Below are 21,976 nucleotides of genomic sequence, written 5' to 3'. Positions count from 1 at the left end.
GTCAGCTTGCGTGGTACTGTTGGAAAGGGCCTCTTGGCCACCAGTGAAGTTGTTTAAACAGGGAAGAAACATGGACAGATATATACTTAATGGTAATTACTTTGGCAGCAAAGTGTAGTATGAGCTGGAGTGGTGAGACTTGGCCATAGTGAGACCACTTAGGAGTGATAAAAGATTGGGTGTATGGAGATCATAGTCTTGGCAAGCAGTGAAAAGAGGCTAAATTAAGGTGATAGCTGTATGTGTGAAGACAAGAGGTTAGATGTAAGAGATTTTTCTGACAGTAAATTTGACCAAATTTGGCAACTGGTACTGGAATTATAAACCTGGAAAAAGGATATAGTGCCTTTGATAGAAATCAAGAAGTATAAAAGTGAATAGGCTTTTTTGGAGGAAATATTTTATTTTTTCCAATTACATTTAATTTTTGAACTTTTTTTTTTTTTTTTTTACAATTTTGAATTCTAAATTTTCTCTTCTGCCTTCCCCATCTTAAGAAAATAAGCAATTTGATATAGATTATACACATATAATTATGTAAACATTTTCATATTAGCTATGTTATAAACAAAAAAATATAAAAAATAAAATTAACAAAAAAAGTAAAAAATATACTTGCATTCATATTCGATCTGTTCTTTCCTTCCTTCCTGCCTCCTTTTCCTTCCTTCCTTTCTTCCCCTTCCCTTCCTTTTCTTCCCCGTCCTTGTCTTTCTTTCTTTTCTTCCATCACACAGCTAGTAAGTGTAAAGTGTTTGCCCCTGAATTTGAACTAGGGTCCTCCTGATGCCAGGACAGTGCTCTATCCACTGTGCCATCTAGCTGCCCCTTGAATAGCGTTTTTCATCATAAGTCTTTCATTACTGTCTTAGCTGAGGGTGGGGAACCTTTTTTTTTCCCCCCTGACAAGGACCATTTGGATATTTATAACATCACCTGCAGGTTATACATACAAAATTATCAACTTATGGAATTAAGTTATAATTCCATAATTATAATTGTGGAAGATTGTCATACCTAGTTTTCAGCTCATCATTGCCTATGGTCGTCTTAGCTAATGATTTCTTAGGTCTTATACTGGGGGGCTAAATGTTCTCCACTCTTGTCTTAGATCATTAAATAGCTAAGTGATTCACAGTTGATCATCGTACATTGTTGTTATTGTGTACAATGTTTATCTTGTATAAGTTCATACAACTCTTACCAGGTTTTTTCTGAAACTGTCCTGCTCCTATTTTCTTACAAAACAGAAAATATTCCATCAAAGTCATATACCACAATTTGTTCAGCTATTCCTCAATTGTTGGACATTGACTCAATTTCCAATTCTTTGCTTAACACATAAAAGAGCTGCTATAAATATTTTTTGTATTTGTAGTTCCTTTTCCTTTTTTAATTAAAAAAATTTATTTGAGATACAGACCTAGTAGTAGTATTGCTGGATTCAAGGATATTAAGAATCTTATAGATCTTTGGGCATAATTCCAAATGGCTCTCCAGATGGTTGAATCAATTTATAATGCTACTAAGAGTGCAATATTCTAGCCAATATTCGTTATTTTCTGTCTTATTAGTCAATCGATAGGTGTGAGATAGTATCTCAGGGTTGTTTTAGTTTGTAGTTCTCTAATCAGTAGTGATTTAGAATATTTTTTCTAGGACTATAATTGCGATTTCTTCTGAAAACTGCCTTATATCTTCTAACCACTCATCAATTGGGGAATGACTTGTATGTATTCTTAGAAATTTAACTCAATTCTTGATATATTTTAGAGTTGAGGTATTTTATCAAAGAAATTTGCTGAAAATTTTCCCCTCCAGTTTCCTATTTTCTTTCTAATCTTAGCTGTATTACTTGTGTTTGTGCAAACATCTTTAATTTCATAGAATTAAAATTATTCATTTTACACTATAATGTTCTCCGTCTCTTGTTTGGAAATACATTCTTTTCTTATCCGTAAATGTGATGGGTAAAATACCCTAATTTGCTTATGATATGAATATATATTTAAATTATGTACCCATTTTGGCTGTATCTTGGTGTACAGTCTGAAATGTTGGTCTATGCCTACTTTTTGCCATTTTTCCCAGCAATTTTTGTCAGAAAATGAGTTCTTGTCCCAAATGCTTGGCTTTTTAGATTTGTTAAACATTGTATTACTATGGTCATTTACTACTGTGTGATATGTACCCAATTTATTCTACTGCTTCCCCATTATTTCTTAGCCATTACTAGCTTCTTTTGATGATTAACTGCAATGCAGTTTGAAATCTAGTAGTTCTCCTTCTTCCTCTCCCACCCCACTTTTTTTCCCCTTGATATTTTTGATCCTTTAATCCTCCAAATGAATTTTGTTATGATTTTTTTTCTAGCTCTATAAAATAAAATTTTTTGGTTAAGTTTGATTTGAATAGTGCTGAATAAATAAGTTGAGGAGAGTTATTTTTATTTTATTGGCTCATGAGCAATTAATAGTTCTCCAGTTTAGGTCTGTCTTTATTTGTGTGAAAAAGCATTTTGTAATTTTGTTCATATAATTCCTGGGGTTTTCTTGGCAGGTAGACTCAAGTATTTTTGAACACCTACAGTTAGCTGGCATGAAGTGTTTGGTAAGCCAGCAAAGAAGACTGAGAGGGATTAGTTAAAGAGGTAGATGGTAATTCAAAAAGAAGTAGTATCACAAAAACAGACATGAGGGAGTTTCCAAGAAATGAAAGTGTTCAATTGTGTCTGTAAGATATTGTTTACTAAGAGCAAATCATAGTAGGTTAACCTCATGAAGGATGGAACATCATGGTAAGATAGAGTATTAGAATTGGAGTCAGAAAGACTGAGGCTCAAATTTTACATCAGATATTTGCTAGTTTTTTTGATCCTGGACAAATTATTTTACTTCTCTGTGCCTGTCCTCTGTCCTCATCTATAAAATGGGAGGGTTGGATTTAATGGCCTTTTAAGGTCTCTTCCCACTCTGATTTGATTGTCCTACAACCTCTTTTTGCTATATTTGGGACAAAATGGAATAATGTGACAGAGATGATAGTATATTTTGATGTAGTCTTGACTCTTTGAGCATAGCAATTATATCCCATGGTAGTCTAGTATTTGAGGGGTTAATATGGTTATATTCTCCTTGGATTTCCAGTGGAATGCTATGGTTAATAGTTTTTGTTGTAGTTTTCTTAATTATTAAAGACATTTTGTTTTAATTTTATTTAAAGGTTTTCTAGCTCCTATGTAGTAATGAAAAGTTATCTTGGGGCACTTGTGTAGTATTTAATGCAAAGACTTAAACTGTTTTCCTTTTGATTTAGGTATAGTATTAGAAGTATTCTAGGTTATTCAACAATATAAGGAGATTTGCTGAGCTTTAGCACAGAAAAATATACAAGGATATTATAGCACTCAGGCATTTTTATCTATGACACACATTTTACAGATAACAGTTGTATTTGATCCTCAAAAAAGCCTTGCAAAGTAGATGCTGTTAATATCCACTTGCAGTGGCAAAGTATGCACTGAGGAAACTGAAGGAAACAGATGTAAACTGTCCAGGATTATACAACTAGTAAATGTCTGAATAGTGGGTTGTAAGGATGGGATATTGAATATTTTATGTGAGAAACAGTAGAATATGTGAAGGGTGATAATGTTTAATAAGATTGGGAAAGTAGCTTGGAATCAAGCTAGTAAGGGTTTTAAATGCTAGACTGAGAAGTTTAAGTTTAACTTTAGAGGTGGTAATAACAATTAGAACTTCTTCATAGAATTTAGGAGATAAAAGTGATCTTAGCAGTCATTTAGTTTAACTTTTTTGCAAATGAATTCCCAATATTACATACTTGACAAATAGTTATCCAGTCTCTGCTTGAAGACTTTCAGTGAGAAGAATCTCTCAAAGCAGCTCATTCCATCTCTGAATGGCTTTCATTGTTGGGGAGTTCTTTCAGATTTCAGCTCTCTTATCCATTGCTCCTGGTTATTTTGGAGTCACACAGACTAATCACTCTTCCACATGAAACCCTTAAGATACTTACAAGACAGTTATCTTCACCCGTTCTCCAAGCTTTCTGTCTTCAAAACTAAACATCCCTGATTTCCTCACCTGATCCTCATATGACTTCATGGCCCTTCCCTGTCTTGATTTCTCTCCTCAGAGTACTCTCCAGCTTATCAGTGTTAAACTGTGACCCAGGGAATGTGACATATGGTTAACTATTTAATTCAGAAAAATAAATTTGGCAGCTCTTTAGAAGATGGATTGGAGAAGAGAGAAAACAATAAAAAGCTGCAATAGTAATCAAAACAGAAGATGATCAGGGTTTCAAGTGCTATGGTAGCTATGTGCATAGTGAAAATGCTGTGTGAGATATGGAGGTAAAACTGACAGTACTTGACAATTGATTGGTGAAGGGGAGAAGGGGAAAAAATGATTGATCTAAAGTTATAAACTTAGGCAACTAGAACACTGGTGCTACTTTGAATGATAAAAGAAAGTCCAAAATATGGGCAGGTTTGAGAGGAAAATAATTAGGCCATTATAATGTGAGCTCTTTTTTTCCCCCCTTTCTTTGTATTTCTAGCACTTAGTGCTGTTGTTCAATCATTTATGTCTGACTCTTTAAAAATTTTTTTTCAATAATATTTTATTTTTCCAATACATGTAAAGAAAGTTTTCAACATTCATTTTGGTAAGATTTTGTGTTCCAAATTTTTTCTTCATTTCCTTATATTCTCCCCTACCCCCAATCCTGCTCTTAAATGGCAGCCATGTAAGGAATGTTACTTGGTGAATTTCTTTGTATCTTGAAGATGGTCTCTATTGGTGGCACTATATAATTCCGACCCATCCTATTCTGTTTGATCTTTGAATAATTTGGATAGACATCCTGATTATCATATTTTCAGTTAACAGAAATCTGGGAAAGCTGACTTTGTATAAAAGTATCATAATATAAAAAATACCTTGCCAAATTTAATGAACATGTATATATATAAAATCTTGTACTCAGATTAAAAAAATTTTCAGAGACTCACAATTGAGGTGTGGTTTAGATAAATGATGTTAAACTCAAATAGAAATAGATCCCTAAAGGCTGCATATTGATTTATAAAAACACAAGTTAACATTATCTATGCTGTATTGTATTTTTATTAATTTTGGTTCAGAATTTTTCAATTATATTTTAATCTGGTTAGGGCCCCAGTTGAGAGTTTGATACATCTAGTTTAGGCCATAATTTGTGAGAAAAAAAGCTTAGTCGTTTTTATTATTACAAATATAATTTCAGTGCAAATTAAGACAACTCTGAGATACCACTATATACCTGTCAGACTGGCTAGAATGACAGGGAAAGATAATGCAGAATGTTGGAGGGGATGTGAGAAAACAGGGACACTAATACATTGTTGGTGGAATTGTGAATACATCCAACCATTCTGGAGAGCAATTTGGAACTATGATCAAAAAGTTATCAAACTGTGCATACCCTTTGATCCAGCAGTGTTTCTACTGGGCTTATACTCCAAAGAGATCTTAAAGAAGGGAAAAGGACCTGTATGTGCAAGAATGTTTGTGGCAGCCCTATTTGTAGTGGCCAGAAACTGGAAACTGAGTGGATGCCCATCAATTGGAGAATGGCTGAATAAATTGTGGTATATGAATGTTATGGAATATTATTTTTCAGTAAGAAATGACCAATAGGATGATTTCAGAAAGGCCTGGAGAGACTTACATGAACTGATGCAGAGTTGAAATAAGCACGACCAGGAGATCATTATATTCTTCAATAACAATACTATATGATGATCAATTCTGCTGGACCTGGCCATCTTCAGCAATGAGATGAACCAAATCAGTTCCAGTGGAGCAGTAATGAACTGAACCAGCTACACCCAGCGAAAGAACTCTGGGAGATGACTAAGAACCATTACATAGAATTCCCAAACCCTATATTTTTGCTCCCCCCCCCTGCATTTTTTATTTCTTTCACAGGCTAATTGTACAATATTTCAGAGTCCTATTCTTTTTTGTACAACAAAATAACGGTTTGGACATGTATACTTATTTTGTATTTATTTATACGTTAACATATTTAACATGTATTGGTCATCCTGCCATCTAAGGGAAAGGGGGCGGGGGGAAAGAGGGGAAAACTTGGAAGGAAAGGTTTGGCAATTATCAATGCTGTAAAATTTCTCATGCATATAACTTGTAACTAAAAAGCTATTAAAAATTTTTTTAAAAAGCTTTAAATGACCCCCCCAAAAAAACAAAACAAAACAAATACAATTTCAGAAAAAAAGTGAACAATTATCCCACTTTATTCTTCTGATCACAGCAAGTATTATGAAGTTGGGGCACCACAGTGTTTGATAAGCTGCAATATACAAAGCACTGTACTGGTCACTAGAATACAACTAGAAGTGACCTAGAATCATTAGGAGATTCAGAGCTATATTATAATCATATTTTACTATGCTTTAGTTTCACATCCCTTTTGGCTATCACATCTACCCACCTAAATCATCTCACCATCTGCCTGTCATCACTGACCTGCTCTTTTCCATGTAAACCAGCATTTTCTTTAGGAGACCTCAGATTCATATACCCTGGTCTTCCTCAATCCAAGCTTCTTATCTTGGAAAGTTAATTCACTCAATTTTGCAGCTTCAGCCTTATTGCCTAACTCATTAGAACATTAGATGATAGAGACTGTGCAAACTAGGTTACTACTGGATGACCTTCAACAAAAGTCTGTGCCTCTGTGTTTTGAACCATCTAGCCATTCATCCAGTTCATCTCACTAGCACCTCTTCTCTCCTTTCCCTATTTTCTACCTTCTCAAAATAAAATTCCCTTTTGTTGCAGTCTGTCAATGTGTTGTCTTTTCAGAAAGCAAGCTGAAGAAAAAGAATTATCTCTTTTTTAATCTTTGTATTCTCTTTGCTTATCATAATGCCTGGGACATAGTACTAACTAATAGTAATAAGTAATCTATCCATTCATGCATTCAGCTGTTCATTTATTCATAAAATAACTGTGGAAGGAACTAGGAGTTTTTAGACTGGTTTTTATCTGACTTAAAAATATTTGAAGGGTTTTTCAGATCACAGAAAGTTTAGTGGTTTTATTCTCTTTCTCCAGGGGAAAGAACTAAAATAAGTATACTAATCTAGATATTACAGGGAAACATAAAGAATTTCCAAATCATCAAAGTTACCTGTAATGTTTTGAAAAACTTTGAGAATCATAGTTCTAGATAATTCAATCATTTTATTAATACCCAGCACTTTTCTTAATAAAAAGATGGTGATTAGGCTGTCTTTCTTAGACCAAAGATCCCCAATGAGGTGGGCTCACAATTTATAAGCCCTTTTAAAGAATTGTGTTCCTTAGGGATGCCAATCAACTATGATTGCTTAATACAATGGGAGAGGGTAGACTATGCTAAAATGAGGGTGTTGAAGTATTTGCCTTAGGTCCTCCAACTCTTGGTTAAAGAAATAATCAATTTTCTTATCAGCTGTCTTTGACTATAGGGAAAAGCAGCATTTTCCCAGACTTGAGCAACCACAAAGAACAGGAATAGCCCAAACCTAGAATTTCTTTTTATTGTCTGTTTTGAGATTTTCCACATTGGTTTGTTTCTGGATGAAGACGTAGCTAAAAGGGAAAACCTTGGTCCTAAAATAGTAATTAGTTATTAAATATAAGAAACATTCATTTCTCAGATAGCAAAAAATGAAATCAACTGCACATTAGGCAATAACCTCCCCATCTCTGAATATATTTAGTTTGATGACCAAGGATTGTACATTTATTGAATTAATGATTTTCTGGTAGAAAAGCAAATTTCCCTCATGACAAAAAAATTAAACATTGCTATCAGATTAATTAAAAAACGATTCTTTGGCTGCGAATTACATAATTAGGGTTCCCTTGTTTTTGTTGTTGTTCAAGTGATATATTTCCTCATGACTTGACATAATTTTCCAATCTTTTCAAATAGTCAATTAGTGTTGAGTCTTTCTTTAGAGGATTTTGTTGTAAATAAAGGAAGATCCCAGTATTTATTTGAATTGAATTGGTTACTGTTTGCTATTTTTTTTCTCTTTGGTAGGTGGCATAGTGGATAAAGAACTACCTTTAGAGCCAATAGTACTTGAGTTCAAATATTGTTTTAACAGATTAGCTTTATGATGGTGAGCAAGTCACTTACCCTCTATGTTTTATGAAGTTTTTTTTTCTTTTTTTTTTTTTTTTTGCTGAGGCAATTGGGGTTAAGTGATTTGCCGAGGGTCACACAACTGGGAAGTGTTACATATCTGAGAACAGATTTGAACTCAGGTTCTCCTGACTTCGGGGCTGGTGCTTTATTCACTGTGCAACCTAGTTGTCCCTGTAGGAAGTTTTCTAAGACTGAGTTGCAGAATTGAGAGGAATTTCCTTATTTGGTAGTTTTCTGTCAGTGGAATCACAGTTCTGGTCTCTACTGTCATTCCTGTTTTTCTTAGTAGTAAAAATATATGATTTTTGTGTGTATATTGGGGGAAAATTTTTATATGCAATTATAAAACTTTATTCAAACTTTGAAATATGGAATGTGATCTTTTTTACCATGTATATGTTGAGAAATGTTGTCACGTTGTATCTGTAACTTATTTCATGTGGAAATAATTCTGTTTTTTGGATTAAATTTTTTTTTAACTTCATAGGTTATTTTTTTCTTTGTTTTCCTTACTTACATATAAAATGTACATTTATTTTTTGCATAGTTCCATATGAATCATTTTGGGAGAGAAAAATCAGAACAAAAGGGAAAAACCATGAAGGGAATAAAAACAGAATGGGGAAAAAAAGTGAACATAGCACACATGATGATTTATATTCACTCTCTATAGTTCTTTGGGTGTGAATGGCCTTTTTCATTCAAAGTTTATTAGGATTGCTTTGGATCACTGAACCACTGAGAAGAATCAGGTCTGTCATAGTTGGTCATCACACAGTCTTATTGTTGCTGGGCACAATGTTTTCCTGGTGTGCTTGTTTCACTCGGTATCAGTTCATGTAAATTTTTGCAGGCCTTTCTAAAGTCAGCCTGTTCATCAATTTTTTTAAATAGAATAATGATATTCCATTACTTCCATATACCATAACTTATTCAGCTATTCCCCAATTGATGGGCAAATCAATTTTCAAATTTTTTGCCATCACAAAAAGAGCCGCTATATACATTTTTGCACATGTGGGTCTTTTTCCCACTTTTATCATTTTATAGATCATAGCAGAACCTTTAATTAAGAATAACATTTTAATAGAGAGATGATATGTTAGAACAAGTCGTTTGAAATTTTTAACCTCCCCTCCCCCCCAAAACCTCTTCTCTCCTCTGATGTACAATTATGAACTTTCACATTATTGTCAAGACACCACTATATTCCCAGAGACCAGTCTTATGACTGCTGTATCATCCTTGACTTTTCACTCTTAGCCTATATATCCAGGTTGTTGCCATATCTTGTCATTTCTAGCTTGACATCTCTCATATATGGCCGCAATTTTAGCTCAGGCTTTCAAGATCTTTTTACTAGACTATTACAGGTAGTGGTAGTCTTTTTCTTCTCTTTATTTTCATTCTTTGTCTGATCTTTCCTCATTTCTTTCTATTTTCCACACAGTTCCAAGATGATTTTTTTCTATAACCTGTCTGACAGCTTTTACTCCTTAGTGGACTCCAGTGGCTTCCTGTTATGTTCAGGAGTAAATATATTTTCCTCTTGCATGTAAAGCTTAAAGCTAAAGCTCTTCACCAAACCTTTTTAGCCTTCTTAGACCATAATCTCCTTCATGTACCCTGTGATCCAGCTACATTAACCCACTTGCAATTCCTGTTGTGAAAATGGAATGGTTAGTGTCTTTATTAATCACCTTGATTTGGTCAAGATCCCTTACTATCCAGAAGAGACTGCACTGACCTGAGAATCAAATAAAACTGTATTCCTTGCTTGACATATCAGAAGTTCCTTGCAGTGTTGGCATAATGAATCCAAAACTTCTCCTACTATTCCATATAACCAACTCAGACTGATTCATATCAACTCCCAGTTCTGAAAAACCACCCAGTCCAAAGATGTGTCAGCAAAGACCACTGTGATTGCACTACTGGCTGCCCTGTTTTGTCTTTATAACCCCTGCTGTCTATGCTGTTCTGTGCTCCTATGTATACATGTCCATCTACTTAGGAGGAAGAAAAGCCATGGACACAACCTGTTTTGCCTTAGAAGGTTGGCACTGTATTAAGATATTCCATCTCTTCTGTGATTTTTTTTTTTTTTTTTTGCACTGTTTGGTCCCCATTGTCTAGAATGCTCTGCCCCATCTCACCTCTGTTTACCTGGCTTCCTTCAAGACTCAGTTCTATTCTTTTTCAATAAGCTTTTACTGCTGTCTACAAATGCTAATGCTTTCTCATTTCAGATGATCTTCATCTACTCATGTGTGTGTTACATGTATGTACCTAGTTATACAAGTTGTCTCCTTTGCTAGTCCTTCTTGAGGATAAGGACTTCTTTTTACCTTACTGACTGAATGATTTATGAAATTTAAAATGAAAGTTCATAATTATATAGAGGACAGAAACAGATTATTGAACTTGAAAGTCAGGAGTACTTGGTTTCAAATTCCACTTCTGACCATAGGAAGGTCACTTAACTTAATTTCCTTATCTGTAAAATGGTAATGGATATTTGTAGTATCTAATGGTATTTTTGTGTGGCATAAATGACATCGTATTTATATAAAGTGGTAAATATATTGCTTTAATGAAAATGTTATGATTATCATACAGCTGTACTGTTTGCATTTGTATTTTTCAGAACTTCTAAAATCTTTCAGAGAAATTGCTAATTTTGTGTTTCCCCATTACAGGATTTTGGCTCCACACAGTTGTTATCAAGATATTGAGACCCTTTATAACTTCTTAGTGAGTAATGAGGTATGAGAGTTTCTTTAAATTTTTCTCTTTTTCAAAAGAAATGACTTTAATATAAAATAAAAACAAAAAATAAATTTTAGATTGTGTTAAAGAAACATTGATGGATTTGAAAGATTATTTTCCTAGGAATTAAAGAAATGTTTAATTACAAGACATGTATTGTGAGTTTTGCTAATCAACAACATGACCTTGGGTAAACTTCTTATTTATGCCCGAGTTTCCTTATCTATAAAATGAGAAAGGTGGATTAGATTATTTTTGAGGTCGTTTCCAACTCTGATTTCAAAATGCAATAAAAGCAAATAAATTTATATTATTCTGAGTGCATGATGTTTCAGTATCTTTTATTTAATAATGTCACCTAACTCCTACCTTCTGCTTTTTTACTAGAATATACATTGGAGCCTTTAATATAACACAGTTTTCTTTGATAGAAATTGTTGATTTATCCTAAAGGTTTGAGTAATTAGAAATGCCACGATGGCCTAATATTTTATGGTCTCAACTTTAAGGCAGTACAGATCATGAGGGTGACATTACAATGAAAATCTGGAATGTTGTTTGAATCATGTTCTCCCCAAATGTTTCTTAAATCAATTTACGTGCTTTTTCATTTTTTTGTTTGGGGTATGATTTACCTTTCTCTTTGCCTAAAGGTAGTCTAGGTTGTCTTTATATTCTGACATTCCAAATTTTCAATCATTCATTTTTTGAAAATAATTTATTTACAAAAGTGAGAGTGTTAAATTTCTACATAATTGATAGTAAGTTTTAAGAAATTTATATTCAAGTCACTCTTTTTTCTAAGAATTGAAGTTCTTTAACTTAATTTCTTTAGATCATCCATTTATCATCTATTATCTTTAAATGAAAATTCTTTCATGCAGAGACTATCTCAAATAGTTTCTATTTGTCATCAGCATTTGATGTTTTTTTAGTTGCTTAAGATACTGGGGGTTACTGTGTGGAAGGGATTTCATTTCACTTGGTGATCCCCACCCTAGCTGCCCACTGCCATCTCAGACTGTCATTGTACTATTTACTTTATGCTTATAATAGTGATGATAGATCTTCTTAGCTTTATCACCTCTATGGTACAATGGAAAAGAATGTTAGACCCAACTTTACCAATTAACCATCCTTTCTAACCTTTTGTTACTGCCTTCCATGCACATTGAAGACTGATTTAAAACCTACCTTTCCCAAGAAGCCTTGTCTGATTCCTTTATCTGTGATGTTTTCCTGCTTCACCCTGACTTCACAAAATACTCTGTAACTCTAACTTACCTGTCATGTATTACTGTGTATCGTATTTATTGCTCTCAGGGCAAGGAACATGGCTTATTCTTAATAATAATTTAAATTTACACAGTACCATAATGTTTACAAAATAACTATTTTTAATAGCAATCTTATGAAGTCATCTTACCAGTATTTAACAAATGAGAAGAGTTGAATTTAAGATCATTTAAAACACCTTGATAGAGTTAGAGAGCTAGGATTCAAACCAAAATCTCTAAATTTAAAATCTGCTGTTATTTCCAGTGTGTTATAGTGTCCCAATAAATACTTGAATTGAGTTAAACTTATATTAGTTGTGTGCTCTTGGGTGTCATTTAACTTTTCCAGTCCTTAATCATTTAATTTGTAAAGTGAGCAGAATAGACAAGTTGACTTATAAGGTCCCTTCCAGCTTTAAAAAGTTTTATTAATAAAAAAAAAAAAATTAGTAAAGTAAAATTAGTAAAAAAAATTAGTAAAAAAGAAAATTAGTAAAGATATTTCTTTTTCTTTTTAAAACATTATTTAAAACTTAACTGCAAGATAGGAAAAAAAAAAAAACCAAAAAAAAAATATTGCCATATGCACAATAGAAAATGAGAGAATTCAAAATATGAAACACTAAATTTCCATTTCAATAAAGCCTATATAATAAACTTAACTTTTTTCTTTACTTAACATTTTGTTTACAGCTGTCCATCCTTTCTTTGCTTCCTTGTAGGTTTTCTTTTGTTCTCTGCTGTGTACTTTTTACTTTATTCTGTCCCTATCCCCATTTTGCCTCTCCAGTTTTCTGAAAAAGGCTACAGTTAAGTGCAGATACATACACATTCCTTCATATTCTCTCTCTCTCTCTCTCTCTCACACACATACATATACAAAACTATAATATTAATTTTTTTTAATATATATATATATACATGCATATACATGAATCCCTATGTATGTAATACATGTGTTGCCTATGTCTAAATTTTCATCATAGATACTTTGTTTTTGTTATGTGTTGAACACAGATAGTAAAGGCACCTAAAATCAGTTTAATCTAAAACAGGTTAAGAATTTTACTTAATGTTTTTCACTGTCTTATAGAAAGCATTCCAAGAGTGATTATAAATTCTTAAACTATCATTTTTATTATTAAAAATTATCAAAACCAGAGTCTTTTCCAGCAGTTTGCCTTCATTGTCATCCCCATTCTCTTATCTTTTAATTTTTCCTTAGCTACTGGCTTCTTCCATACAGCCTACAAACATATCCATTTATCTTCTATCCTTAAAAAAGTCTCATGTGACCATCCTAGTTAGCTGTCTTTCTGTGTCTCTTTTCACTGCTCTATTCCTTGAGATAGCCTTCAGTATCCCCTATCCTCTCTATCCCCCAAGATTAATTTCTTGCCTCTCACTTCTCCCTTCTAACCCTCTGTTGTTTGACTTTTCTACTTCATCATTCAACGGAAATTGCCCCCTCCAGTTAAATTACTATATCTAATGTCCTTTCCCCAGGACTTCTTAAACTTTTCCCACTTGCAATCTTTTTACCTGAGAAATTTTTACATGACCCTGGATCTACAGGTATATAAAATAAGTATACAAATCAAACTTAAGTGATAATACTTTTGCAATCTCCACATTCAGTTACAATGATTCTATATGGGGTCACAACCAGAGTTTCAGAAGTTTTGCTTTAACCTTTTGTATTGTTGATAATAGTGATCTTCTCCTCTTGGATACTGTACTGTCCTTTCTCAGTTTTCTTGACCTTTCTCTCAGTTTTCTTCCTTTCTGTCTGATCCTTTTTAAGTTTTTCATCTATACCATGCCCATTAACCAGAGGTTGTCCCTCAAGGTTCTGTCTCGGAATGTCTCCTGTTATTACAGTATATTGGCTCATTTGATCTCATTAGCTCTTATCGTTCTCACACATTCTCATATCCAACTTTAGTGCCACATAACCAATTGCCATTTAGACATCTCAAACTATATGTTGCATAGGCATCTTAAACTCAGCATGTCCAAAGCAGAACTCAGCTTTCCCCTAAAATCAGTCCCTCTTTGAAACTTTCCTTTTATCTTCTAGATATGATCATTCTCTCACATTAGCATCCTTGGTATTATTCTCGACTCCTTACTCTCACATACTGACAAATTATATTGTTTCTACCTTCATGATAACGTTCATCTATATTCCTTTCTCTCCACTTACGTTGCCACTGTGATCCTAATTTGAGTGCTCAGTACCTCTGTCCTTAGCTATTGTAATAGTCTTCTAATTGGTTTGTCTCAAATCTTTCCTAGTTTCATTCCATCCTCCACTTAGCTGTCAATATAAGTTTTCTAAAGTGTATACTTCCAAGCTCAGTGAGCTGTAAAGGCACCTTGTTGCTGTAGGATCATCTTCTATTTGGCATTTTAAAGCTCTTCATAACCTGGCCCTTTCCTATATTTATAATCTTCTTACATTTTACTATCTTTTATATTGTCTGTGATTCAGCTATTCTTAACAACTTGCTGTTCTCTGAATACACATTCTCCTGTTTCTGTATGCTTAGAATAATTTGCCTATTCACTGCCATCTCTTCTTCAAGATTTAGGTCCAATCCCACCTTTGAATAGAAAACCTTTCCTTATATCTTCAACAGTTTTCTCCCTTCCTCTCTTCTTTTCCTCCCTCTATTTTTTCCTTCCTTCTTTCCTCCCTTCCTTCCTGAAATATTTGCATTCATTATGATATATTTCCAAATAGATTATTTGTTACTAAGATAAGCAACCTAGTGCTGGAAAGGACCTTAGAGACCACCTAGTACGAACCCCTCTTTTTTCTTTTTTAAATAATTTTTTTTCAATTAACAAGCATCCATTTTTTCACTTTCCCACCTTCCTTCTCAACTGGAATTAAAACAAAACAAAAAACATTTGTAACAAATAGTCAGATAAAACAAATCCTCTCATTTGCCATGTTCAAAAATGTGCATTCTTTTCTACAGATTTAGTTTGTTTCTAATATAGCATCATGTGAATGTTCTTCATCATCAGTTTTCTGGAATTATGTTTAGGTAATTGTGTTAACGAAAGTTTCTTAAGTCTTTCAAAGTTGGTCATTTTTATATTGTGTTTATATAAAAAATTTCTCCTGGATTTTGTTCATTTCACTCTGCATCAGTTTATACAAGTCTTTTCAGGTTTCTCTGAAACTATTACTTTGGTTATTTCTTAAAGCAAAATAATATTCCATTATAGTTGTATACCATAATTTGTTCAGTCATTCTCCAATTGATGGGTACCACCTTAATTTAAAGTTCTTAGCTACCACTAGAAAAAAAGCTGCTAGAAACATTTTCACATGAATAATTCTTTTTCCTATTAATGTCTTTGAGAGTATAGGCTTAGTAGTTGTACTCTGGGTCAGTAGGTATGTATAGCTCATTTTGGGGGCATAGCTTGAAATTTTTTTTTCTGGAATGGATGGACCAACATATAGTTCCACTAACACTGTGTTACTCTGCATATTTTTTTCCAACATTCATCATTTTGCCTTTTTTGTTCATTTTGATAACTGTGAATTAGAAACCCAGTATTACTTCAATTTACATTTTCTCTTAGTGATCTAGAGCATTTCATATGGAAGTTGATAGTTTGATTTTTGCTTTTGAGTACTGCTTATTCATATACTTTGACTATTAATCAATTGGAACTCTTTTTTTTTTTTTTATAACAAGATGAGGAAACTGAGACTAGGGAAACTGCATAATTTGACTAATGTCACCTAGGTATCAAGTGGCAGGAAGAATTTGAAACCAGCTTCTTTGTGACCTGGGCACATCATGTAAGCCTGTTTGCTTCTGTTTTTTTAATCTGTAAAATGAGCTGGAGAAGGAAATAGCAAATCACTCTAAGAAGAAAGTCCCTTGAGAAGTCATGAGAAGTTGTATACAACTAAAAACCACCTGGACAATAACAACAACAAAATCTTATCATTTATAGAAATTTTAGAGCAGAAGTGTCAAACATGAATGACACTTCTGAGTGATGGTAAGGTTAGAGTCAAATTAAAATGTAATTGAGAAATTTTTAACAAAATAAATTTAAGTCAGTATGTGGTCCAAAGGGATGTAAATATGGTTTAGTAACCCTCATTTCTAGTAGTGTGTTCTATTAGTGTGACATTATTGCTCTAGAAAATAAAATTATTTTACATGAGCATACAATGATATTTTTACAGGAATCTATTTGCCTCCATAGAAGATGTGATCTGTTGGGGAGGTATTTTTTTGTTTATAAAAGTACTTTTCTCTTTGTTAGATTAGCATCTTATCTATTTAAGCATCTTTTTTTTTTAATTGAAAAAGTCAGAATTCACAGCATATAACTTGTAAAAATAAAACTTAAAAACAGCAGAAATATAGAAATGTCTATTAATTTGAACTCTGAAAATTTATGATCACTTAAGCTCCATATTAAGTAAAAAGAGAGGCAATGTGATATATTGGGTGAATGCCTCAAAACCAGAGAAACTTGCATTCAAATTCAGCTTTTTGATACAGACTGCCTGTGTGATTCTTAATCTCTCAGTTCTCTAAGAAACATTCTAATGCTTTAAATTATAAAAAGGATTCTAATTTTAATTGGTAAAAATCATTTCCTCTTCTGGGAGTTGATTGTATCATTGACCTTACAAGTTAAATTCCTATCCCATTTTAATTAAGAAGTTCAAAATATTTTCTTTGTGAATTTTTGAAGTATTTAGCATGAATTAAAATTCATTCAGACTAAAATCAGTACCTTTTTCAAACTAAGCATGTAAGAAATCATGAATTTTTCCAAATGGCCTACAATTTTGTTATAATAATCAATTTTGTATTTTAAAAGACTTAAATCATAGCATTCCCATCAAAATTTTTAAACTAACTTTTAAAGTTAATGCTTTATAGCAAAGTACATTACTTCTTTAAAAAAAATTTAATTCTGTAACTATATAATTTTTTTTTTAAATTCTATAAATCATACTTTGTTAAAACAGACTTTTTAGCCATTTCCCCTTTTCTGGTATTAAATGAATCATAACAGTAACCAGTTACAATAATACATTATAATGTAAATCTTGTCAACAAACTATCAATAATATTAAACTGTCATCTAATCCATCCTATGCCTTATCGTGGCATTGAGTTAAGTCTGAATTTTTCTTGTCTGTGCCAGCATAAGAGAATCTGATGGTTCTTACCATATAAGAAAAGTTGAGGGTATAATCCCAGGGATCAGTCAGCTAAATTAAATTTAGAGCTTTTCATTGCTAAGTTGGCCACAGAATAACGAATATTTTGGCTATGTTAACTCATGAAGACTATCCAGTAAGGCTTAAAGCAGGGGTCCTCAAACTACAGCCGTGGGCCAGATGGGGCAGCTGAGGATGATTATCCCCCTCACCCAGGGCTATGAAGTTTATTTAAAGGCCCACAAAACAAAGTTTTTGTTTTTACTATAGTCTGGCCCTTCAACAGTCTGAGGGACAGTGAACTGGCGCCCTATTTAACAAGTTTGAGCACCCCTGTAAGGGATCATGATTGGTATTACTAAAGGGAATACACAACTCTACAGTGAAGAAGGTCATGGCTCCCTTAATCAGGGTCAGTGGTTCACAGAACCTCAGAATTTTAAGAAACCTTAGAAATATCTAGTTAGAGCCATATCTGAAAAAAATCCTTTTTCCAACATACCAAATAAGGGGTCACCTAGCTTTAAGATGAAGATTTTCAGTGAGAAAGAGAATCCTCGAGTCAACCCTTTCCATTTTTGTGTAAGCTCTGATTATTAAGAAGAGATGTTCCTTGATAGCATACCTAAGCCTTCTTCTTTTCAACTTCTACCACATTAGGATTAGTTCTCTCCTTTGGGGCCATGAAGAAGAAGTCTAGTTCCTCTTTCATGTTACAGCCACTCAAATACTTGAGGAAAACATTCATATTCTTCCTCAGTATTCTCCAGGTTAAATTGTTAAATCTCCCTAGTTTTAATAATTGTCTTCTCTTATGAACTAGCGATCCCCTTACTTTTCTGACTGCTTTCTCCAGAACTCTTCAATTTATCAATGTGCTTCCTATACAGTGCCCAGAACTGAACACAATATTCTAATATTGTGTTCTAACAAAGGCAGAATAGAATGGTGCTATTATCTTCTCGTTCCTCAGTTATGCCTTTGCTAATGTAGCCTAAGAGTGTGTTACTTTTCTTGATTCCCCTATCACACAATCAGTTTATATTAAATTTACAATCCATTAAAACCTGAGATCTTTTTGAGATGAATTAGTATTTAGTCACTATATACATATATCATACCAATCTTTTACTTAAAAAGCTGATTGATTGAATCCAGGCATAAGACTTTATATTTGATCCTATTAAACTTCAAAGATTCAGCCCAATGTACTAGTATGTCAATATAATTTTTAATCTTAATGGTCATTCAGCTTGTTAGCTGTCCTTCCCAGCATTGTATCATCTATAGATTTGATAATTATGCCATCTGTGTCTTTATCCAAGTCATTTTTTAAATACAAACAGTCCGTTGAACTCCATTGAATGCTTCTAGGTCAGTCAGCCCAGTTCAAGATACACTTAATCAAACTCTCATCTAGCTTAGGACCACTAAATTTTTTTCATTCATGACCTCTTTTCACCCAAGAAATTTTTATGCAACCGTGGGCATGTAGGTGTATAAAATGGGTATACAAATCAAACATTTACTGATAATAAATCATAATTTCACAACCCCCTCCCAATTACACGACCCATATAGGATTGCAAACCACGGTTTAAGAAGTTTTTATGTAGCCCACATCTTTAATTCCTTTAACAAGAATAACATGAGACTTTTTCAAATGTTTTGCTAAAATCTAGGCAAATTATATCTACCATTTTCCCCCATATACTAATATAGTCACCATGACAAAAAGAAAAATATATTAGACTTGCATGATGTGATCTTGATGAAACCTTATTGACTTTTTGTGGTAATCATTTCCTTTATTAGATATTCAGTAACTCAATACTGTGATTTAGAATTTTTCCATAATCAAGCTCATTGGCCTATTATTAACAAGCCCTATCCTTCTTCCCTCTTTGAAAATTGGGACAGAATTTAATCCAGTAGTAGTTCTCTAGCCCACCAGGTCATCTCCAGGCATCCTGAACTCTATCTCGCCACTGGACCAAGATAACTCTGGAGGAGAAAGGGAGACTGGTGACCTTGCAGAGCCCTCCCTTACTTCAATCCAATTCCCTGATGTTGTAGTTCTTTTTGAGAGCCAGTCTTTCAAAGATCACTGGCAGTGGCTTAGCATTTAACACCTACTAATTCTTTTATTTCCTAAAAAAGTTGTTTCTCTGAACCACTGACTGCAGGGGTTAGAATGAGGGCTCCCTGAATTCTAGTTTAAAAATGAGAAAACATGATCAATTTCTCTTGTCCACTTTAATTCCTTTCTTTATTGACAAATGTCTCTCCAAATGAATGAGCATCTGGCAACCCTTTGTCTTCACTGGAAAGAGTAAAAAGAAACTTTCATATAAGACCTGTGTGTGCAAAAGCATTTTATAAAAGGATGCCCTTTACAGCAGCTAGATACTGGAGTGGAATGTTTTGGGTCACAGTGCTGAAATTATCTTTTCTGCTTTCCCCAGAAGAACAGGAAAGGTTCCATCTCTGATTTATGATAGAAATGCTGTCTTATTTTTAAAGGATCAAGGGTACTAATGTATGGGGATCAAGGTTCTGTCAGCTACCCTTACTTTCAGAGCTTGCTTTGAGCTCACTAATTGGTTGGGGAGAATAAGAGTGAAATTAGAACATTTTCTGATTTGTTCAAAGTTAGTTAATATGAGGGCTGTAAAAGGTTTTCTCTATGCTGTTAGATATGTTGTAGGCATTAAACATTACAATTTAATTATTTCTATTTAATATCCAGATATTTAAAATCCTACCACTTAGTATATTGAGCAATTTTAACTAGGTTTTTGCTAATCATTTGATTTAGTGTACAATTTTAATAATTATGATTTTTCTCTTTTCCTTAGGCAAATAGATGTATCAACTTTACTGCCCAGGAACTTTATGATTGTGTGTCACAGGCTGAATATCGGTAAGTCATCTATAGTATAAATCTGTAAGCGGAATAAGTTTAATTGTAATAATAATAGTTACTTGTAATAATAAAAGTTACTAGAAATAACAGTAATTTTCACCTTTCCTTGAGCTGCTTTGATTTTAGACTCTTCCATCTCTTATTTAACTACTTAGTTCTTCTTTCCTAATTACTGAAGTTGATGGGGGTGTTTTGTAATGAATAATTGCCCTTGACAGAAAACACTGAATTATCATTTCATAGAATTTCATAGAACATGCTGCCTTGCAGTTCTTCACCTGGCCGTTCCTTGTACCAGCAATTTTGATTAAAAGGGAAATTCCTTAAAGGAAAGACAGTTTTCTCTAATATGTCTGAATTACTTGGATTTTACTTTTCTTTTTGACTCATACCTTGTTGCATTTACAGGTTTACTTCTTATATGTTAGTTATATTTTTTAAGGAATAACAGTCACCAAGGTTTTTTTTCTTAATTACTAGGCTATGTGAGCTAAGGCATTTGCTAACAAGCTGACTACTGACTAGAGACTATTTATTGGGACTAGAATGGTGGGGGTAGAGAGGAGGGAAGTTGTAATAGTTGACATTGAAAAAAATTGAATAATGCCTAGATTCTATATAAGGTCGCCTTGGGACTATTTAAAAGCAGTTGGATTTTATGGGACCATTTCAATATTACATAGTTTCTCTACTTAAAAGATGAAATAGAAAGAGGACTCCTTTCCCTTATTTGACACAGGGCCAAATATGATAGGTGAAGTTGAACCAGACTTCCTTTTTTTAAAATAAAGAATTTTAGTAGAGTAATATTAGGCCAACCAATTTCTCTATAATTTGGGGGAGGGGATCAGACAGAAATAAATTTCATTTAACAGGCATACATATCACTTCCTTAGGAATATTAAAGCAAATAATTATTTAAAGTGCTTGGGTTTTTAGTTCTTTTATAATTTCTTATCTCCAGAATTGACTGTAAAGGAGGGAATTGTGACTGTGAAAACCAGACATCTGCAGAAAGACTTCTATTTTAATGCTATAGGGAAATTATAAGTGCTACAGGAATGAATGGAGAGGGCAGAGATGGGGGGGGGGGGAGGTAGGGAGGAACTGTGCATAGAACCTGATAGAACAGAAAGGTAATGTTTCCAATTGAGTGTCCTTGATTAAAACTTACAAGTAAGGGATAAAATAGAAATCTTAAAATCTGCAAACACCTTTCAATTTTTTCAGCTCTTATTAGAGGGATACTTGATTATCCATTCATTTGTCAGGATCATATGGGAATTTTATTCAGAAACCTAGGATGGTGTATCAGCCAGTCTTAGTTATTATAAAAAAGGAACTGAAGCAGTTTTAACTTTTTCAGAAAACCTAAAAGAGACAGTCATTTTTCAGTATAAATTAAAAACTAGTTTGTGATATCAGATTCAAAAAGTATCTGGTAAAGCCAAACAGCATTCCACTAACAGCAGAATGTGTACCAACACTACTGTTATTTTCTCATTAAGAAGGCCTTTGGAAATTTGCTTGTTTTGTGACTCTAGAGACAGAAGTTTC

At 33.3% G+C, this 21,976-nt stretch overlaps 1 protein-coding gene across 3 annotated transcripts in view; it reads left to right on the top strand.

Moving 5' to 3' along the window:
- SWT1 (SWT1 RNA endoribonuclease homolog) overlaps positions 1–21,976 on the top strand; it is a 133,615-nt gene that overhangs the window by 91,805 nt on the left and 19,834 nt on the right. For 2 of the 3 annotated variants that reach the window (XM_051998777.1, XM_051998778.1), the window contains exons 17-18: positions 10,932–10,998; positions 20,352–20,416. In XM_051998777.1, coding sequence (XP_051854737.1) covers positions 10,932–10,998; positions 20,352–20,416 — 132 coding nt within the window. Of the gene's footprint in view, positions 1–10,931; positions 10,999–20,351; positions 20,417–21,976 lie in introns of those variants that run through there. The other variant, XR_007953825.1, reaches the window with a different exon arrangement.

This window comes from Antechinus flavipes, chromosome 4 (genome assembly GCF_016432865.1).
Source record: "Antechinus flavipes isolate AdamAnt ecotype Samford, QLD, Australia chromosome 4, AdamAnt_v2, whole genome shotgun sequence".
In the NCBI taxonomy this organism is placed as follows: domain Eukaryota; kingdom Metazoa; phylum Chordata; class Mammalia; order Dasyuromorphia; family Dasyuridae; genus Antechinus; species Antechinus flavipes.
Note: the sequence above shows the minus strand (reverse complement) of the source record. Positions and strands in the feature narration are given on the sequence as shown.